We start from the raw sequence: 21,871 nt of genomic DNA on the forward strand, positions 1-21,871 counted from the left end.
TCTCTGACCCAATTGTTGCCAACAGTATGCTTTGACCATCTTGGTTTACCTTGCGTCTCAGGTTAGTGTCCCTATTCCAGTGTCATTGAAGGGAAGGGTTCACTAGTACCTAGAAGGGGAAAGCACTGATCTGCCAATGAGTTCAAGAATTACCTCTAATTATCTGTCTCTGCGAACTCCCCAGGAGCTGATAGACTATCTGCGAACACATTCCCATAGTGCAGTGTATGCCACGTCACTGTCACCACCCGTAGTGGAGCAGATCATCACGTCTATGAAGTGCATCATGGGGGAGGATGGCACCAGCCTTGGTAAGTCTTTCTTTTTTTGAAACATTTCCTAGGCCCACTTAACAGCCAAGCGTGCTGTTTTTCTTGATCTTTTTTCCTACAATAGAGAGTAAGGTTTACTAATGGACAGAGCTGGCTGACGTGTGAGGCCTTGGTCTCCATGGACACTTTTCAGTGTGTTAGATACACATGCCATGAGAGCTAGACTGGCTCACTCCTGTGGAATTTTCTTGTTTATAGATGGTGAGGCTTTGCTCTTACTGTCCTGCATACCCTCTTAACTCATAGGTAATATGCCTTCAGGGTCTTTCTTAAATTGCATAATTTTATCTGAAGATGTAATTCACTCTGTAGTGATGTTTCATTAATAGCATGTATAAGAGCTGCCATTTCCATGACTTAGTATATTTAATGCCTTTCTAAAGAGTTTCTAATTTGAGATACAGTAGATAATAAAGGACTTCCTGAATCTCTTTATTTTGTCTTTGGTGGGATTTGTAGTTCAATCTAGATGCCTTAACTTAAACATACTAATATGAACAAAAAAGTGTGATTGTCCACTTTCCGATATTTGACTTTTATTCTGCATCACCAGAGGGCAGTGTTGACTACAGAACAATTATACTAAAAGGGGAGGAATTGGTTGTTTCTTGTTTTTACTTTAAAAAATATTTCCATCACCAGTATGAGACATACATTAATTTCACTTGTTTTTTAATGTTTTGGAAATCAGTTTGACTCTTGTGTTAATAAAAGCTTTCACATTATGAGTCTTGAACTCTCCATCCTACATTTACATAATACTTTGTTGTAAGATTGATTTGGTTGTATTGAATAAAGCAGCATGTCTGATTTTGATCGATTTAAGACTGTTTTTCTTAAATTATAATTTTACTGTAATATTTTTTCTGATCTGTGATAGATCCTTTATTTTTCTAATGAGAGATTTTTGGAAATAGTGAAGTGCAATCATTTTCAGTTTTGTGAATTGATTCCTTGAGGAAGAAGATATTTTATTAATGTTGCAAACATAACATCGAACCCTGTGAGTAGCTCCCTGTTAACAATGCTACAACTTTATCTCCTCTCCTTCTGATACAGTGTTAGAAATAGAGTGCTTTAATCTAAGATATATATTATATATATTTATCTAGTTACTTCATGTAGGAACATTTACCTTACTGATTCAGTGCACAGATTTACATGACTAAGAAATGGCTAACAGCTATCAAAGTTAATGTTGGATAATTTCTTTGCCCTGTTCTAGAACGTTGGATCTATGTGATGTGTTACCTCTGGAGAAATGACTTATCTGTACTAAATGATGAAATCTGGGTTCTGCTGGTGGTGAGAAAATGAAATATGGTAATCAGATACAGGCTTGGGTTAGCACTGGTTTTCCAGTTTTTGCCTCTCTAGCCACCCCCAAAGCTGAGTGGCGTCACACAACAGCCATCTTATTATGCTCACAGATTCTGCAACTCAGGAATTCGGTCAGGGCACAGCGGGGATGGTTTGTCTTTGCTCCACAGCGTCTGGGGCTAGCTCGGAAGATTCAAGCACTGGGATGACTCAGATGGTTTGGGGGTTGGGATCATCTGGAGGGTTCTTCACTCACATGTCACCTGGGCTGGAGTGAGTTGGAGGCGGAGCTCAGCTAAAGCTGTTGACCAGAGCACCTTTATGTGTCCTCTCCATGTGTTGTGGACTCCTTATAACATGGTGACTGGTACCCAGAAAGGACACTTTAGAGAGCAAGCTTTCCAAATGAATCTGGCTGAAACCGCATGGCCTTTTCTGATCTGTTAACTAAGCAAGTCACTAAGTCCAGCCCAGATTGAAGGGGATGAGGAATTAGACTCCATCTCCCTAGTAGGAGCTGTGTCAAAAAATTTGTGGCCATTTTTAAAACTGTTCCTACCAGCTTTTAAATAACATAACTAGCATAATAATCTTCATTTGGCTATATTGTTTCTCTAACAAAACAGAGGTTAATGAAAATCAAACCAAAAGTAGAGATAAATACCACTTCTCACAAAGTCTGCTATGTGAACTTAAATTTGGCTTGATTTCTTTTATATTTGAATGTGTTAAGGTAATGCTTATTTTTATGGCATTGTTGAATGCATCTTTTTATTGTCCTTGTAGGAAAAAAGGTATGAACCAGGGCAGCAGCCCTTTGTGCCTTAAAATAATCTTTAAAATGTGGTATCAGCAAGTAATTACCTGAATGTGATTTTATAATAGAAATGCCCTGCCATGAGAGAAATTTAATCCCTTATGTTCAGGACACTGAATTTTATTAATTCTGTAAACATTAAGTATCTCACCATGTTAGACTATATGAATCAGAACCCATAGGAAATAGGCATACAAAAGGACCATTTGAATAAAGTGTATACTTTGGGAGTATTAGGGATACAGAGATTAGTTGGTTGTATTAATCCCAGAGAAAACCGTAGCATAGAAAAATTGAAGTTTTATGGTTCATTCACCGGATATTTGAGTACCTGCTCTGTGTTTTTCTAGGCACTCATGATTCATCAAAGAATAAAACAATTATAATTTTATATATAATTATATAATAACAATTATATATAAAAAATTCTTGCCTTATAGGGGAAGTAAATTATATAGTATGCTAGAAAGTGGTAAGTAATGGTGTGGGTGAGGGGAGATAACCAAGGAAGATGGGGAGTCAGGAGTACTGGGGAGCTGGTTTATAATTTTAAATAGGGTGGTCATTGAGAAGGAAAAATTTTAGCAAGATTTTAAAGAGGTGAGAATATTTTTTTGGAGACAGAGTCTAGCTCTGTTGCCCGGGCTAGAGTGCTGTGGCATCATTCTAGCTCACACCCCTCAAACTGGGCTCAAGTGATCCTCCTGCCTCAGCTTCCCAAGTAGGTGGGACTATAGGCATGCACCACCATGCCCGGCTAATTTTTCTATATATTTTTAGTTGTCCAGCTAACTTCTCTCTATTTTTGGTAGAGACAGGGTCTCGCTCTTGCTCAGGCTGGTCTCGAATTCCTAAGCTCAAGCGATCCGCCCGCCTCAGTCTCCAAGAGTGCTAGGATTACAGGTGTGAGCTACCACGCCTGGCCGGAGGTGAGGATTTAGCCATGAAAATCTAGGGATAGAAGGCCCTGAGATTGAGGTGACTTGTGTTCAAGGACTAGCAAGTTGGCCTTTGTGGCTGGACCATAATAGCGCAAGGTAAAGTGATTAAAGGGGGGGGGGGTGCAGGTTGTGCAGAGGGTGGAAGTTCTGATAAGAGTCAGTTTTGTAAGGGTATTAGGTTGACATGAAGACACAGACACTACTTCTCTTGCCCTGTGTAGTTTCAAATTCTTGAATAGTTTTTCTCTGGGCTGCTTAGTATTGGCAGGTTTGTGACCTGCTTCAGATAGGTTAAGACCCTTCAGAGTTTATGAAAAGGTGCAGGAAATAATGTCCCACCTACCCATATTTTAATAATGTTAATATTTCACCCTATTTATCTAACTTTTTAAGAAGAAATGGGAAGGCATCTAAAACTCTTTTATTACCTTTTCCTGATCCTGTTTCTCTTGCCCCTTCTCCAGAGATAATCACTATTCTGAAATTCTTCTGTACTTTAATACTTTTACTGTGTTACAACTTGCAAAAATGCTTATGAGATTTAACTGTTCAGTTCAAAACCCACTCTCATAAATCTTCATCTGCACACCACCAAAAGCGTTTTCAGTTGTGTATGAGTCTGGGGAAGAGGCTGTAGAGTGCACTTTAATCACACTTCAGCTCTTTTCCTGATAGAACCATGTCTCCTGTCTACTTTGTTTAAATGTGTTGTGCAATATCTCTGTCATCTTCATCACATTACTAATGAAAATATCCTGTGACATGTGGAAAAGTTTATGAAGAAAGTCTGTGTGCCTGAGAGGCCCCAAATAGTCTCTACATTTGAAGAAAATATAGTGCCAAAGCTTCTTGAGACAAGTTAATGTGTATGTAGGAAATATAATGGATTTTATACTGTGCAGTATCACTGAGTAAGGCATACAAATGTACCCAAGTTTTAAGGGTTGAAACAGGTAGTTGGTATTTTAGATGCTTTATAGTTTACACAAATTCTTGGTGGATTGTTATGTAGATATTTAATAGTGTTTTAGTGGTTTGGGAGTAAACTGTTTATAGTTTTGGGATGAGCCAGGAACGTATTATCATTTTTTCTATTTTTAATAACATAATGTAGGTTCTGCTACCTGAAAATTACAGGCCAACACACTTTTTGGAACAGACAATTCCAGTAATGAGGATTGTCTGTATTGTGTTTTTAAATGTTACATAAGTTGGTCATATTGTGCAAATCTTACTGCAACTTGCCTTATTTGCTGAACGTTGTATCTGTTTGAATTATCCCTGTTGAGTATGAGGGTCTTATTCAATTTGCTTTCACTGTTATGTATAACATTCCACAAAATAGTACCATAACATCCTTTTGTTCATTACTCTGTTTAGATTATTGGCTATTTCTAGCTGTTACGTAATATTGCAGTGGTGATTGTTGTACATGTCTCTTTTGCATGTATGTAAGATTTTTTAGGGCATATATACCTTATATATTGAGGTACATCTTTAGAGGTTACTAAGTTCTTTTCAAAGTGCTTATACCCGTTTACTCTCCTACTACCTGAATCTTATCATGCTTAGTGGAAAGTTAACAGATACTATCTTAAGTTTATAAATCAACAAATTTTGAAGTTTAAGTTTTTATTTATTTATTTATTTATTTTGAGACAGAGTCTCCCTCTGTTGCCCTGGGTAGAGTGCCATGGCATCAGCCTATCTCACAGCAACCTCCAACTCCTCGGCTTAGACAATCCTACTGCCTCAGCCTCCCAAGTAGCTGGGACTACAGGCATGCGCCACCAGGCCTGGCTACTTTTTTCTATATATTTTTATTTGGCCAATTAATTTCTTTCTATTTTTAGTAGAGATGGGGTCTCGCTCTTGCTCAGGCTGGTCTCAAACTCCTGAGCTCAAACAATCCTCCCGCCTTGGCCTCCCAGAGTGCTAGGATTACAGGCATGAGCCACTGTGCCCAGCCTGAAGTTTAAGTTTTTAAATTTCTGAAGGTAACTAGCTACTAGAAGAATTAAAAACAGTAATATCACAAAAATGGGTGGTGATTAATGGAGGAAACATGGAAAGTAGTAGAAGTACGAATGCCTCATCTAGACACCATCTAGGGTTGATGGACCCAGAAGCAGAGCTCTCAGTGTATTATGCAACACTGTGGTTCTAACTGCCAGTAAAGCCAGAAACAGAACCTGGTGCTACTTCTTCAGAATGGGAATGGAGGTGGCAGATGAGATCCATTTCCTACCCTACTGTGTAAGCACTCCCTTTCCCCCAACCTTTTCCTCATTGCCCCTCCAATTCCTATCCTTTTGCCAAGGAAGAGAGGGGCATATGACTTGGTTCATGAATGGATATTGAAAGGCATCTTAACTAGGATCCAAAGTAAGATAATAATGAATAGGAATTGTGCTGCCACTGTGTGTGTACCTTGGGTGGGAATATTGAGTTAGCACAGGCCTGTGACTAGAAAAAATGAGGCCTAGGAAATTCTGACAAATTCCACTAGTCATTCAAAATTCTAGCTTTTACTTACACATCACCAATCCATGTCCAGTAATGGAAATTCAGCTGTAAGATCTAATTAATGATTCAAGGCAGAATGTCTGACCAAAGCAACTCAGATTTTGCTTTTCTATTTTCTAGAGCTGTGCTTTGATATGTTTTATTTCTGTCCAAAGATGTAGTTAATAATAACATGCATAGCACCCAACTTAGTGTCTGACATCTAGTATCCTTTCAATAAATTTATTGAATAGGTGAATAAATGTGTACATGACCCAGAAATATTAGAAAATCAGTGGGTTCTTAAAGTACTTCCTTATAACATTGCTTGCATAGTTGAATATTCAGCCAGAATGGCCAACTTACAGAGTAAAATTAGGTACATTTTAATAGATAGATTTTAAAGTGGTGACAAAAATCACTTATATAGAAAACTGGGTTTTTTGTTTTCAAAACGGCCTTAGTTTTGAAAGGAACTGGGCCCATTCAGATGGTTATTGGTATAGGAGAAAAAAGACTATCCTGAGCAGATTAAAGTTTAATTAAAATTAGATTTGGCTCATTTGAATTAATTCCAGTAATAGACTTGTTAATGAGGTATTAAATGATCACCTTGAGAATCCCAGGGAACTGTCAAAAACAAATTTAGGAGAACTGAGACATTATATTAAAAATAAATAAATAAAAGGAATTCCAGGATTCTCTTACTGACAGGGATTAGAACTGTTGAAAAAACAAAGTTTTGGGGGGTGGGGGGCCCGGGTCATAAAGAGAGACTTCCCTGCTTTTTCTCAGGGGGCTGACAGCTTTTAACCCTCCATCGAGAAACCAAACTGGGTGCAGTGTCCTGTGCCTGTAGTTGCAGCTACTTAGAAGGCTGAGGCTAGAGGATCCCTTGAGCCCAGGAGTTTGAGTCTAGTCTGGGCAACATAGTAAGACCCTGTCTCTTAAAAAACGAAACAAAATAAAAATTTAAAAACCCTTAATTCAGAATCCCAAATTGTTTTAGCACATAACCTACAAATGGCTTTGTCCACTATAAAGGATTTTTTTAATGTTCAGTATTAATTAGTTTATAAAACTCGTTAAGTTTTACCTTGCCTTCTACCTCTGAAACTATTAAATCTAAGCCAAGCCTTTACACTGATTGCCTTTATTTGCTAGCCTTTTTCCCATATGTAGGTGGATGCTTGACCACAGTATACATATTTCCTCATCCCTTTAGTTCTGTCTTAAAGTAGCTTATGGTTATGTTCCAGTGCCGCCAGAGGACAGTAGAATAGTTTTTGGTCAAACTAAGACTTTCTGTCCTGTTTGTGAGCGGGCATCCTTTAAAACTCAGTTCCTTAATATTTCAAAGTCACTTTTCTTCATTTTGTTTAGGGCCCTCTGTGTTTAGCTGTGCATTAGCAGCCATTCTTTTAAACTTTTGATTCTATTGAATCAACAACTTTAAGCCTTGGCCCCTGCTACTTGTTGCACATCCTGCATCTGTCCTTAGGAAATCCTAGTTTTGGGCACTGAAACGAATTGAAGGATTAAACTACTACTAGGAAGGGGGTGGGTGGGGATAAACCATGCTTGTGACAGGATTTACTGTCCAGTACTAGCAAAAGCTGCTCTAGTTCTTGTAGAAGATAGAAAACCAAGGGGCTGCTTTAGAACAGTATCCCTAGGGTATGGAGAGGCAGATCTGTGTGTTTTGATTTTCATTAGCTTGACAGTGGCCCAAGCTGAACACTTTGATATTTATTGCCAGTCTAGCAAAATAGGGATATGTCTTGGAAATGGAAAACCTAGTTCTCATTCATTTTGCTTCAGTGTTACAAAATTACTGAACTCTTGTTTCCTGAAAATCCCATATATATGTCCCTTTTATAAGACTGTTCACTGGGGCAGAAAAATGCCCTGGCTTGTAAAGAGCCTGTTGAGGATGCATTTATTTTCCTTTTCTTTAGGAGTAAGTGCCTAACAGAAAGATATCCAGTGCCATTTAATTGGGACTTAAGGAGAATGTGTTATTAAAATCAATCTGTCCTGCCTTTTAGCTAATATTTATTTAATTTTTATTTTGAGTAAGATTTTTAGATAAGAATCTTTATCTTTCTTTCTCAGAGATAATGTGGAAAAAACGCAGAACAGATAAATTCAAATACCAATACTTTGGTTTAAAAAATAGCTTTTCACTGATTTTTTTTTCTTTGCATACTCTACTCTCCTTTCCACCTGACTTCTTTCCCCATTTGGTACTTGGAAGATTTTTTTTTTTTTTTTGAGACAGAGTCTCACTTTGTTGCCAGGCTAGAGTGAGTGCCGTGGCATCAGCCTAGCTCACAGCAACCTCAAACTCCTGGGCTCAAGAGATCCTCCTGCCTCAGCCTCCCAAGTAGCTGGGACTACAGGCATGCGCCACCATGCCCGGCTAATTTTTTATATATATATTAGTTGGCCAGTTAATTTCTTTCTATTTATAGTAGAGATGGGGTCTCATTCTTGCTCAGGCTAGTTTCAAACTCCTGCCCTCGAGCAATTTGCCTTTGCCCGCCTCGGCCTCCCAGAGTGCTAGGATTACAGGCGTGAGCCACGGCTCCCGGCCTGATCTTAGTTTTTTTTTTTTTTTTTTTTTTTTTTTTTTTTTTTTGAGACAGAGTCTCACTTTGTTGCCCAGGCTAGAGTGAGTGCCGTGGCGTCAGCCTAGCTCACAGCAACCTCAAACTCCTGGGCTCGAGCGATCCTTCTGCCTCAGCCTCCCGGGTAGCTGGGACTACAGGCATGCGCCACCATGCCCGGCTAATTTTTTATATATATATCAGTTGGCCAATTAATTTCTTTGTATTTATAGTAGAGACGGGGTCTCGCTCTTGCTCAGGCTGGTTTTGAACTCCTGACCTTGAGCAATCCGCCCGCCTCGGCCTCCCAAGAGCTAGGATTACAGGCGTGAGCCACAGCGCCCGGCCTGATCTTAGTTTTAATCTTCATCTCTGCAAGTGTTCATGTAAAAGTTAAAGAACAAAGGATGACCTTAAAGGTCAATTGATTTTTGTGTTCACTGGCATACTGTTGACCCTCTTTCTCCTTCCAGCAGGCCAGGGATGATGCGTCCTGTCTGGATGCTTGTGACAAGTGTATAATTTACTGGTCCAGAAAGTGTTAAGATGAGAATTTAAAGTGTTGTCTACTATCTTCTCCCCCCCACTTTAGAGCTGTTCAAAGAAAGTGACCATTAATAATTAAGAAACATGAGTGAAAGAGAGACTGCCTCCTCTTTTAAAAAGAAAATTTGATGACTTAGTTAAGAATGTATTCCTGTTCTGCCCAGCCCACACAGTAAGATATCTAAATGTGAAAAAAAAAATTGTAGAGTAGAACTTTTGTAATGATTTAACCTTGTTAAGATCAATGTATTTCTGTTGGCATGGAAATCAACTTCAGTATTGTCATTGGAAAATAACCTAAACCCTATAAAATAATTTAAAGAGGTTTATTCTGAGCCAAGTATGAGGACTATACCCCCGAGCCATGCCCTAGAAGCCTTGAGCAAGTGGACTTGCTGTGATTGGGTTACAATTTGGTTTTATACATCTTAGGGATACAGAAATTACATGTAAAGTCATAAATCAATGTATGGAAGCTGTACATCAGTTTGGCCCAAAAAGGCAGGACATCTTGAAGTGTGTGGGTGGTTATAGGTTATAGGTGTGTTTAAAGATTCTTTTTGATGCATAATTGGTTAGAGAAGTGAAGCTTTGTCTGAAGGCTTGAATAGTTTAAGTTAAGGAAGTCTGCTATTTGGAGACAAGCCACTGGACACAGACTCGCCAGATCTCTTGAGTAAATTGAGGACTTTGTGTGATTCAAGCTTTATCTTCCATAGCCTTAGCCTGGTGATGACTTACAAAGGATATCTCCAAGAAGGGAAGGGGAGGGCATGATGAGGAGGTGTGTTTGATCTCCCTTCTCATGGCCAGCAGCTCAACTTTAGGGTATTTCTGGGGTCCCTTTGGCCAAGAAGGGGTCCATTCAGTCAGCTGGGGGTGGGGCTTACGATTTTATTTTAATTCACAGTATCTAATGAGATTCATAAGATAAGCAAAAATCAGCAAATTTCAATAAGTACCAAATACTACCAAATGTTTACTACCACTTACAGAAAAGGGCTTTTCTATTAATGGATTTTTACCATTACTCATTCAGTTTTTAATTATTTAGCACACCTTCTTCATGGAGGAATGTACAGAGCATGACTACAAGATTTTTTGTTCTAAGATGTTTTCTGTTTGCGATTTTAAGTAATTTGTACCATTCAATGTTTTTCCTAAGCACCATTCCCTCAATGACAGGATATTGTCTTCCCTGAAGACCTAGAGGGCTGTTTTGTTGTATTTGATGAAGGATAAAAGAACTAATTGGCCATTTTTTATATTTGGTATGAGGAAGGGTTCTTTTCTTTCTAACTAAAAACCATGAAATGGTTAAATGAAGTGCGTTGGTTACACAATCTGGTACTCTTGCCGATTCTATGCTTATTCTTCACTATCTTCAAATGATAGTGATGGGGATTGTGAACATTTGGAGAGAGAAGTAGAAAGGAGATGGTAGAAGATAAGTGGCTTTAACAACAGAGATTATAACCTCTAAGTAAGAATGTGGCCATTATTCAAGAAGATATTGTTCTATTAGATATCACTTAAACCCACTGGACCTGTGATAACTTGGTAAAATGAATAGATGGCTATCTCTTAGAGTTTTCTAAGATTTCTGAGGCATCAACATTGCAATCATTATCATAAAGCACTTGCTGGACCTTTCCTGTTCTGTGTTTATGGACCCTGTTGTATTAATCAAGATTCTCCAGAGAAACAGAATTCAACATGTGTGGGGTGGCCATGAGAGGAAAATGAGGGGAGAGACTGATTAATTTTAAGGTATTGGCTCACATGATTATGGAGGCTGACAAGTCCTAAGATCTGCAGTTGGCAAACTAGAGACTCAGGAGAGCCAATGGTGTAGTTACAGTCTGAATGCCAGTGGGCTTGAGACCCAAGAAGAGCCAGTGTCAGTTTCAGTATGATGGCAGAAAAAAACTGATATCATAGCTCCAGGCAGTCAGGCAGGAAGAGTTCCCTCTTACTAAGGGGAGTCTCACCCTTTTGTTCTAGTCAGGCCTTTAACTTGTTGGATGAGGCCCACTCACATTAGAAAGGGCAATCTGCTTTACTTAGTCTATTGACTTAAAAGTTAATCTCATCTAAAACACCCTCCCAGACACACCCAGAATAATGTTTGACCAAATATCTGGGTACCCCATGGCCCAGTCAAGTTGACACATAAAATTAATTATCACAGCATTCTCAGTTAATTAGCCTGCTTTCTTTGAATACTTAAATTTGCCTTCAGAGTTTTTCAGCTTTAGTGGAAGTGAATGAGTGAATAAACTCTGTTCTAGGCCCATCAACTTCTCGAACCCTGATGCACATGGGGCTTGGCAGTGTAGACCCAGCTATGGGTTCTGAACTCTGTCTCTCCTGGGATGTTGACAGTTTTATAGTAAGCATAGTAAATTCTATATTTTGTACTCATTAATTAATTTTTAGTGGGTACCATGTGTAATGTTAATACTCTTAGCAATTTGCTAAAAAGTAGATCATTAAGAAGAACAAAAAAAAAAAAAAAAAAAGAAGAACAAAGAATTAATTTTGGGCTGGGTGCAGTGGCTTGTACCTGTAGTCGCAGCTCCTCAGGAGGCTGAGGCAGGAGCATCACTTGAGCCCAGTAGTTCGAAGCTACAGTGAGCTATGATGACACTGCATTCCAGCCTGGGTGACAGAGTGAGCCCCCATGTCTTTTAGGGGGAAAGAAAAGGAATTAATTTTGGAACTTTGTTATATGATTATATTAATAATTAATAACACTAAAAGACTAATGAAGTGAAACCTGGAGGGCATAGAGCTCATGTTTATCTATACAAATATGAAGGTTTTTTTGTTATTTTTTTCTGCAAGGCCTGCACCCACCTAGCCACCCCAAATATGACATTTTTTTATGTTCTGATTTAAGTTTTGATTTTGGAATATTCTTTTTATATAGTTCTATTTCAAGTCCCATTGCTACATGAATATACACAGCTGAAGGGTCAGTATGTTTAAGATCCCAAGTGGAATTTTCAATACCAGCATATTAATTTTTTACCTATTTTATTGTTATTTTGTATATGAAAGTAATAACATGCTCATTTTCAAAAACCAAAATATTTCCAATATGTCATAGAAAGTAAACAGTTCCCTATGGTTTCACTTTCTGTAGATAACCAATGTCAGTTGTTTGGTATGTAATTTATAGATTTCTTCTTCTGTATGCACTTTTATACAAATAATTTTTATTAATGCTTTTTTAACAGCATATATAATAATACCACTCAATTAATTAGAAGAGTTTGACTGGTGGTCAGGTATGAGAGAGAAGGTAATAAGGATATTTATTGCCATTTTAGCATTTATAAGATGTTTCATTTTAGTTATAGAAGTTTCCTTTTAGGGTTGTTAGAATTTATGCCATAATTTTGGCAAGAACAAAAAAACAGATGAATGCTGCCAGGACACCTCCCCTCCCCACCCCAGTGTTTAATCATATTTAAGATTAAAGAAAGAGAATGAAATTTTGTGAGAGGACAGTTAGCTTATGAATTCTCCATAAATGAGGGCACTAACAATGTTTGACCAAGTAATAGATATATACACTTTCTTAAATGTGTGGCGATTTCAGTTGTCATTATGGTAAGTGAAGTGCTCAGTGTTGTTCCTGCAGTTTACATGCATACCTAATCTGATAACACCCCATAGAAGGTTGATGTGTTGCCATGTTAATTATCTCTGAAACATTTTTCTTTAAGAAAACAAAATAAAGCAATCCATTGCTGTACCTTGTTAATTTTTCCCCATGTTTCATGAGCTATTAGCTATTGAGAGTTGGGTTTAGCTAACTGTCCTCCTAAGCTTTAGACCAGGCGTCCTCAAACTATGTCCTGCGGGCCACATGCAGGTATTTTTGCCCGTTTGTTTTTTTTACTTCAAAATAAGATATGTGCAGTGTGCATAGGAATTTGTTCATAGTTTTTTTTAAACTATAGTCTGGCCCTCCAGTGGTCTGAGGGACAGTGAACTGGCCCCTGTTTAAAAAGTTTGAGGACCCCTGCTTTAGACTAATGAGAATTACTCTAACAGAACACAGATGCTTTTGGGCAGGAGGCTTTCTCTCTCTTTTTTTGAGACAGAGTCTCACTCTATTACCTGGGCTAGAGTGCCGTGGTGTCAGCTCACAGCAACCTCAAACTCCTGGGCTCAAGCAATCCTTCTGCCTCAGCCTCCCAAGTAGCTGGGATTACAGGCACACGCAACCATACCCAGCTAATTTTTTTCTATTTCTAGTTGTCTGGCTAATTTCTTTCTATTTTTAGTAGAGATGGGGTCTCGCTCTTGCTCAGGCTGGTTTCGAACTCCTGAGCTCAAGCAATCCTCCTGCCTCGGCCTTCCAGAGTGCTAGGGTTACAGGTGTGAGCCACCACACCCGGCCAGGAGGCTTTCTCTATCCCAAATTTTGTGTTGGTGGTGTACTCCCTTCTATTAATGTCTTCTTTTTCCATTGTATATTTTGTGTCTAACACTGTTTTGACATATATGTAATGGCTAACAAATGTGTGCAAGTAGTAGAGCTTTCACACAGAAATAAAGAATGCTGTTTATTCTAATGCACATTTTATGACTTCTGGAGGTTTCTTCAAAGAAATGGTTGAGGGCACAGCTAGCAATGATCAGCGATAGCTCAGAGATACAGAAAAGTATACAGGTTCAAAGATATTAAGGAGGCATAATCCACAGGCACTGGTGATTAAGTATAGGGAATAAAGAAAGGGAGAGGCCAGATGTGGTGGTTTACATCTGTAATCCTAGCACTTTGGGAGTGCTAGGATTGTAAAGATGGGGTTTCTCTATTGCCCAGGCTGGTCTTGAAGTCCTAGGCTCAAATGATCCTCCCGCCTCAGCCTCCCAAAATGCTAGGTGTAAGCCACGGTATCCAACCTCTCCCTTTCTTTATTCCCTATACTTAATCACCATTGCCTGTGGATTATGCCTCCTTAATATCTTTGAACCTGTCTACTGCTCTGTATCCCCATTGTTATTTACTTGACTTGGTTTTAATTTTACTTACTCTCTTGGTTTTAACAGCCAGTGATAATAGTAGAAGGATCAGCGAAACAAAAACTGTTTGAGGGAGAAGGAGGCATGGGCAATATATGTAATCTTAATACTTGTATCCCCATAATACGCTAAAAAAAACTATTTGGAAGAATTAAATATTAATAAGGCATGCTGAAAATTAGGATTAAGGCCGCAGTGGCTCATGCCTGTAATACCAACACTTTAGGAGGCCAGGGCAGGAGGATCACTTTAGGCCAGGAGCTTGAGACCAGCCTGGGCAACCAAGTGAGACCTCGTCTCTACAAAAATTTAAAAAATTAGCCAGGTGCAGTAGCACATGCCTGTAGTCCCAGCTACTCAGGAGGCTGAGGCAGGAGGCTGGCCTGAGTCCAGGAGTGTCCAGGAGTATGAGACTGCAGTGAGCTATGATCACACCACTGCCCTCAAGCCTGGGTGACAGAGTGAGACTCTATTTCCAAAAAAAAAAGAAAAAAAACAAAAGGAAAATCAGAACTAGAAGACATACATATAGAAAGTAAGTTCCAATAAAATTTTGAGTCCATGATGCCTTTCCTGAGTACTCTAGTTCATGTTGGTCTATTCCCTCATATTTGGGATTCATTCATTCATTCAATATTTAGTACCTCTGTGTGCTTTGCAAACATTTCATCTGCTTTCAAAATCCTCAATCTAGTTTCCACCACTTGCTGTCACCCTAGTCCAAGCCACCAACTTCTCTCCCATGGTCTCTTGCTTCTGTCTTTAAGTCTACTCTAAATATAGCACTCATGTGATCCTGATATGAGATCATATCCATCTTCTGTTCAAGAACCCTCTCAAGGGGCTTCTCATGTCACTTAAAGTCATTGAAAACCTGGGAGGCCCTTGTGATCTGGCCCTTTGTTGACCTCCTCTGCCCCGCTCTTCTCTCACTCAGTCTTACACACTTCTAGGAAGTGCCAGGTGTCCTTTCTGCTTTTGGGCCTTGGCACTTTAAGGAAATGGCACTTGGCTGAATCATATCTTTTTTTAAACATCACTTAAATGAGACATTTATCTCTCTCTCTCTCTCTTTTTTTTTTTTTGTCCATCTCCCACACTGGAATGTAAGCTCCTTACAGGCAGGAGATTTAGTCTGTTTCATTAGTATAATATATCCAGGGTCTAGAGCAGTGTCTGGGACATAGTGAGTACTCAAGATATATTTGTTTAAAGACATCTCCTTCCCTAGCACACAATGTATTCTCCCCATTCTGTGTGGTCTTCCTGGAAGGTTTTTGCCTTTGGTGCAATGACTATGATACTATTTTGTATCTCCTCTATAGCATGTATATACTGAAATACATGAAATTTCTATTATTTAATTTTATGTACTAGATTTCTGTCTTTAAAAAATAGATTTATATCTTAAAATTAGACTGCCCTGAGGCTTCAAAAATGTTAGTAGCCCCCAAAGTTGATTTTTTTTTTTTTTTTTTTTTTTTGAGACAGAGTCTCACTTTGTTGCCCAGGCTAGATCGAGTGCCGTGACATCAGCCTAGCTCACAGCAACATCAAACTCCTGGGCTCAAGCGATCTTTCTGCCTCGGCATCCCAAGTAGCTGGGACTACAGGCATGTGCCACCATGCCCGGCTCATTTTTTCTATATATATTAGTTGGCCAATTAATTTCTTTCTATTTATAGTAGAGATGGGGTCTCACTCTTCCTCAAGCTGGTTTCTAACTCCTGACCTCAAGCAATCTGCCTGCCTCAGGCTCCCAGAGTGCTAGGATTACAGGCATGAGCCACCGCGCCCAGCCTCAAAGTTGATTTCTTTAGTGTTTGTTTTTAAGTTTTGCTAAGAAATCCTAAAGCATATTCACAACCACTGTATGTGCACAGTTTTCTTTGAATTCTTATTTGGTGAATTTATCATATAAATTTATCATCTTCTCAAAAATGAACACTTTTTCTTTAATTGATAATATTAAATTTGATGAAACATTTCATTATATACAGGAAATAATATGAAGTGGAACAAATTTACATATTCTGTTTGGACTTTTATAGATGTGCATATTTATTTTAAAAGAAAGAGGTAGCAGTTATAATGGGAATTCAAAATTCAGTTGATTTCCTCTGGATACCAGAAAAACTCCAGAGACTTAGAATATTTTTTGTTAACTTCTGGTATCAAATCTAAATGTTCACTTGCCCAGCCCACTTCTCCTTTCTTGGAAGAAGGACAAGTTATTTTTGGAAATCTGATTTCCTGAATAAATGGAGTCAGGAATACCAGCAATTCTATTAAAGGATATGTTTGCACATGTAAAGAATGTTCTGTTTACCGAAAATTTATTTAGTTCAGGAACATCGTAAGCCCTGGTACAAGTCTAGTCTTCCTGAAACTGTCTCCCTGGATGTACAACCCCTGCCTAGCTTCCCCCCTTATAAAATGAAAGTTAAACACTTTAATTTAGTAAAGGTGTTAGGTCCTGAGAAATTATTACTTTGCCAGCATTACCATATTTGATGTTTAGAATTTTAGATTCCAGTCATCCTAAAGAGCATATTTTTCTACAAAAACTGTTTCAGTAGGACTTTTGTTTGATATAGACATTATGCTCACTCAGAGATGTTTAAGCTTTTTTGATGTTAGATTGACCTTTTCAGTTAACATGAAGCATTTGTTCATGCTTTAGTGCTACTGTGGTATCATCTTAACATTTTTTGCTGAATAGTTTTATACTCCATTGCACCCTCAATAATTTCAGTTATGTTGCCCCTAAAAAAGGCAGTCTGAGTCACATTTGTACTAAGTTACTAATTCTTTGTGCCAGCCTTCCATCAGCCTCTCCCTCTTGGCAGGAGTGTGCAGAAGAAAAACCTCATACTAAAATATCTAGGGAAAATGTCTTTATGGGAATGAAAATAGATGCAGAGACGGAAAATAAATATTTTTAAACCCAGTATTGTCTGTTATATGATTATTTAAAAAGAGAAAAGGGAAAAGAAGAGAAGGGTCAGCCCCTTTATGCTTTCACTTCTTGGCTCGGGGGAAGGGATTTAAGTCTAAAGTGCTGTTTTGGTTACACTTCCCTTGTCTTACAAATTCCTGGAACACCTAGCACCAAAACTTTAAATATTTTTCTAGATTTGTCTGAAGAACAAAGGCTAAGAGGATAGTGCTTGAGCCCACCACTGTAATATTTTGTTGTTGTTGTTGTTTTAAGTAAAGGAGGGATTATTAAATAGTAGTTAGCTATATTTAAGATTATGAATAGAGAGATCAGAAATTTAACCTCGATTCCAGTTTTTTAAAACTTTACATGATTTCCAAGTATTTTAAGTTTTATTTTTATATATATTGAAGTGTAGACATTCATACAATAAAGTGCACATATCTTAGGCATACAGTTCTATGAAGAAATATACACTCATCAAACTACCACCCAGATCACATATAAAACTAATTTCCAGTAACGAAGAAGGCTTCCTTGAGCCTCTTCCCAGTCCATTCCTGCTTGCCAGAGATAACCATTATTTTTACGTCTATTATATCATTATATATTTTGGGAATGTAAAATGCTCCAACCATTTTAGAAAACAGTTTTCAGTTCTTCAAAAAGTGAAACAGACATACCATGTGATCCAGCAATTCTATACTTACGTAGTATACCCAACAGAATTGACAACATACGTCCTTATAACAACTTGTACATGAATGTTCACAGCAGCATTATCCATGATAACCAAAAAGTGCAAATAACCTAAATGTGCATCAACTAATAAGTGGACAAAATGTGGTATATCTATACAAGTAATGCTATTCAGCCATCAAAAAGAATAAAGTACTGATGCATGCTACCTGGATTACCCTTGAAAACATGCTAAGTGAAAGAAGGTAGACACAAAATGTAACAATATTTTATGATTCCATTTATATGGAATCATATGTCCAGAATAGATGAATTCATAGATATAGAAAGGAGATTAGGAACTTCCCAGGAAAGAGGGTCATAAGGAATGGGAATGACTGCTAATGGGTACAGTTTCTTTTAGTGGTGATGAATTAGGTAGTGGTAATAGTTGCATAACTTTGTGGATATACTAAAAATGACTAAGTTGTACGCTTTAAATGGGTGAATTTTATAGGATGTAGATTATATTTCAGTAATAACAAGAACAACAATAATAAAAGAATGAAGAGGAAAACTCAAAAGAGTTACAGTCAAATTAATGGAACAGAAATAAAATTCCAGAAAGGAATTTTCCTTACATATTTTACGTAAAAATATGTAAGGAAAAGGCCTACTGAAGAGAAGTCCTACTTAATCATAAGGTTTTGCCTTTTTATTTATTTTATTTTATTTTATTTTTTTTTTTTTTTGAGACAGAGTCTTGCTTTGTTGCCCAGGCTAGAGTGAGTGCCATGGCGTCATCCTAGCTCACAGCAACCTCAAATTCCTGGGCTCAAGCAATCCTGCTGCCTCAGCCTCCCGAGTAGCTGGGACTACAGGCACGTGCCACCATGTCCAGCTAATTTTTTCTGTATGTATTAGTTGGCCAATTAATTTCTTTCTATTTATAGTAGAGACGGGGTCTCATTCTTGCTCAGGCTGTTTTCGAACTCCTGACCTCGAGCAATCCGCCCTCCTCGGCCTCCCAGAGTGCTAGGATTACAGGCGTGAGCCATCACACCCGGCCAGGTTTTGCCTTTTTAATATACTGTTAGCTCAATATTTTTATTGAGTTTTCCCATATGTGGCTTTGTACTCTAAATATATCAGATTGCCTCACATTTATATCTTCTTCTAGAATAAATATGGAAACTGAATCTAAGGGAAGTAAAAACATTCCAAAGATCACATAGCTAATAAGTGGCACTGAGTCTCCAATTCAGGTTTAAGATTATAAGAGAAAAGAAATCCATGGTCTCTATGAGGAAATAACCTTGAAGGCCAAAAGTAGTTCTCAACCAGCCGAGGACAGTACCACCTTCCTGAGAAGCATATGGAAAAGTCTATGGGTTTGGGTTTTTTTGGTCACTGACTGGGCTTGTGGGGAGGTGCTATTGGCATTTATTGCCTAAAGGCCAAGGGTTCTAAATGTTCTGCAGGGCACTGGACAGCCTAATGACCAAGAATTGTTCTGCCTAAAATGCCAACAGCAGTCTTACTGAGAAACACTGGAAATGATTGACTGACAAATTTGCAAGCTGCCTCCTTTGAAAGATAGGGCAGAAATCCTAGGTGGAACTTGGAAAGGAGAATACAGGATGAAAGGAAGTCCCTGGGCCCACTTCTTTCCTTGGGACCCTGTGCAGACAGAGTAGAGCCAGAGAATCAAGGAGACACACACGGTGTGATGTGGGAGAGGCAGTGTTAGTCAGTGAAGGATTCCCAGTAGGTAGGTGGGTCTCAAGAGGTTGGGCTAGCATGTACCATCCATTATTTGTCATTAAAGTTACTCAGTTGTTCTTTTAAATTCCTACATTACCTAACATTTCCTTTTAATCGGTCCTACTTATACAGGAGCTAGACTAGATCATTGAGTCATGGTTAAGAGCACAATCTTTGAAACCAGAAAAACCAGGGAAGTCAAATCCTGGTTCCTCTACTTTTAAGTTACTTAACCTCTTGGGCATCAGTTTAGTTTCTCAGCTGTAAAATAACTCTTAAACATGCCTTGTTTCTAATAAAGGAGTGGTGTAGAAGCCTGTTAAGTCTGTTACTGGTATGGTGTATGAAAGATGCCGTGGTTTAAATGTTGAGCATGCAAAGGAATTTTAGGGTTTTTAAAGCCTAGGTTTGCCTGTGTCTGTTGAAAGCGTTATCTTGATTGAATCTGAGATTTCCTACCATGCAATCTATTTGCAGTTCTTAGAAATGGTGTAATAGCAACAGTTAAGTCACTCTAGTCTCCTCCTTCACATATGCCCAAAGTACTTCCAGCTGAGAAGAGATTGTTGGTCTTTGCACCAGGAATGCAAGAGAATGTTAATTTAAATTAATATAAATCAACACATTCTTCATTTGTTTATGATAAAGTATAGTGTCTTATTAAGAGTTAAGGTGGTTAGTAGTTGAGTTGGTAATATTTAGAGATGTAATAACCAAAAGCAAAATATAATTTTTCCCCAATTAGAAATTGCTTTACTGGAAAAAGGGGGAAGGGATCAAACGTTGGTTGAGCCTGGTACTGTGCTTACTTTCTTTGCCTTAAAGGGAGCCAGTACTAAAAGCTTTCATAATAACTGTGGGAATACCCTTTGAAAACATAGTTTGCATGTACTTTGATTTACCTCATATTATTATATAAATACTTGCATTAGAAGTCTTTAAGATATAAACTCTAGTTTTAGATTTCAGTGGACACACATTCTTAATATGAGTGAAATAAACATTTGGGAGTATCTGAGTTTATTTCTACTATCAATGGTAAACGTACTTAGTCATGTCCTGGTTTAAAATGTACTGAAAAAGTCATTTTTAAAAAATGCTTTTGAAGAGAAAAACCACAGGATTGAAATGTGTTTCTCTTCTCTCTGCAGTATAATCCAACAAAAGTAAAATATTAGAAAAAGTAAACTTCTAAAAGGCAAAAATAAGACCCTTAGAACAGATGATTAAAGTAAAAGATTAACAATTAAGTTCAATTCTTAAGCATAAAATATGAAATAAAAGAGATAATATTATATGAAATATCCACAGTGTGATGTTTTTGATAGTATATATTAGAACAGAACAAGGTGATGAATAGTATTCTTCCTTAATTCCTAGTTAATGTTGAAAACTGAAACCGTTCTAGGAGCTATCTATTCTGTTTGGGAGAACCTTAAACTGAGAAAATCCTTATATATCCTTATCTGGTTTGAGATTAGGACCTTTAAAAAGAAAAGGGGTTATGGAAGGCAGATTATATCAGCATATCAAGGAAATCTGAGAAGATTAGGAGCTGTGTAATGGAGTATTGTGAGTTAGGGGATCATCTCTGGATGAACATCCTTTATGTTTGTGTCCTTTGTTTTGAAAGATTTCAGTTAACACCAGAAATGTTATTTTTGAAGCTACAGATTCAAACATATTTTGTTGGTTATGGTATAAGCTATATAAAAGCTTATCTGCTAAATTGAAAATAATATTGCTATTTAAGCAGGTAAGTACATGCTATATTCTTTGAAGCATAATTCTAAGTATGATAGTTAGCACTAGTGCCATTTAAGACAAAATGCCTGCTACCTTTATATCTCTTAGCTTGTTACATAGGTCTTATCCTATTTTTTAACCAGTCCTGAGACTTCCCTCTTTTACAACTCCAGTGGTTAATAAAAGTAGTTCTCTAAATCTACTTATATTCTGTAAAGTGACCTAAGCTTATTCATATCTGGTAGTTGTCAGTAGGTAGATGATTGTGTGCTCTTTCCACCCCCACCCTTTTTAGGCTTTCTAGTTCCTTAAAGAACTATATCTAATGATGCCATCACAACCTATTGATCTTTTATATTCATTACTTCCTTCTTGAACATAAAATTTATTATAAAGAAGTTGAGGACTAAAAATGACCTATTAAAGTTATCTATGAATATTACATTTACTGAGAAATTAACTATACACTCCTTTACTTTTCTCTCTTCCATACCAAGCTGTAGCCCTTTTACAGTAGGGGTTCTAAAAATGGTTTAATTATAACAAACCATATTGAAGAAGTTCAAAAGGACAGCCACACAGTGAAGTTTATTTGTAAAGTTCAAGATAATTGGTACAGATTTTTTTTCCCC

General features: G+C 37.8%; 1 protein-coding gene across 1 annotated transcript in view; it reads left to right on the plus strand.

The window, feature by feature from the left end:
* SPTLC2 (serine palmitoyltransferase long chain base subunit 2) overlaps positions 1 to 21,871 on the plus strand; it is a 98,646-nt gene that overhangs the window by 56,867 nt on the left and 19,908 nt on the right. Inside the window, exon 9 of the mRNA XM_012743086.2 lies at positions 185 to 311. Coding sequence (XP_012598540.1) covers positions 185 to 311 — 127 coding nt within the window. The remainder of the gene's footprint in view (positions 1 to 184; positions 312 to 21,871) is intronic.

The sequence above is a fragment of the Microcebus murinus genome, chromosome 6 (genome assembly GCF_040939455.1).
Source record: "Microcebus murinus isolate Inina chromosome 6, M.murinus_Inina_mat1.0, whole genome shotgun sequence".
Classification (NCBI taxonomy): Eukaryota; Metazoa; Chordata; class Mammalia; order Primates; family Cheirogaleidae; genus Microcebus; species Microcebus murinus.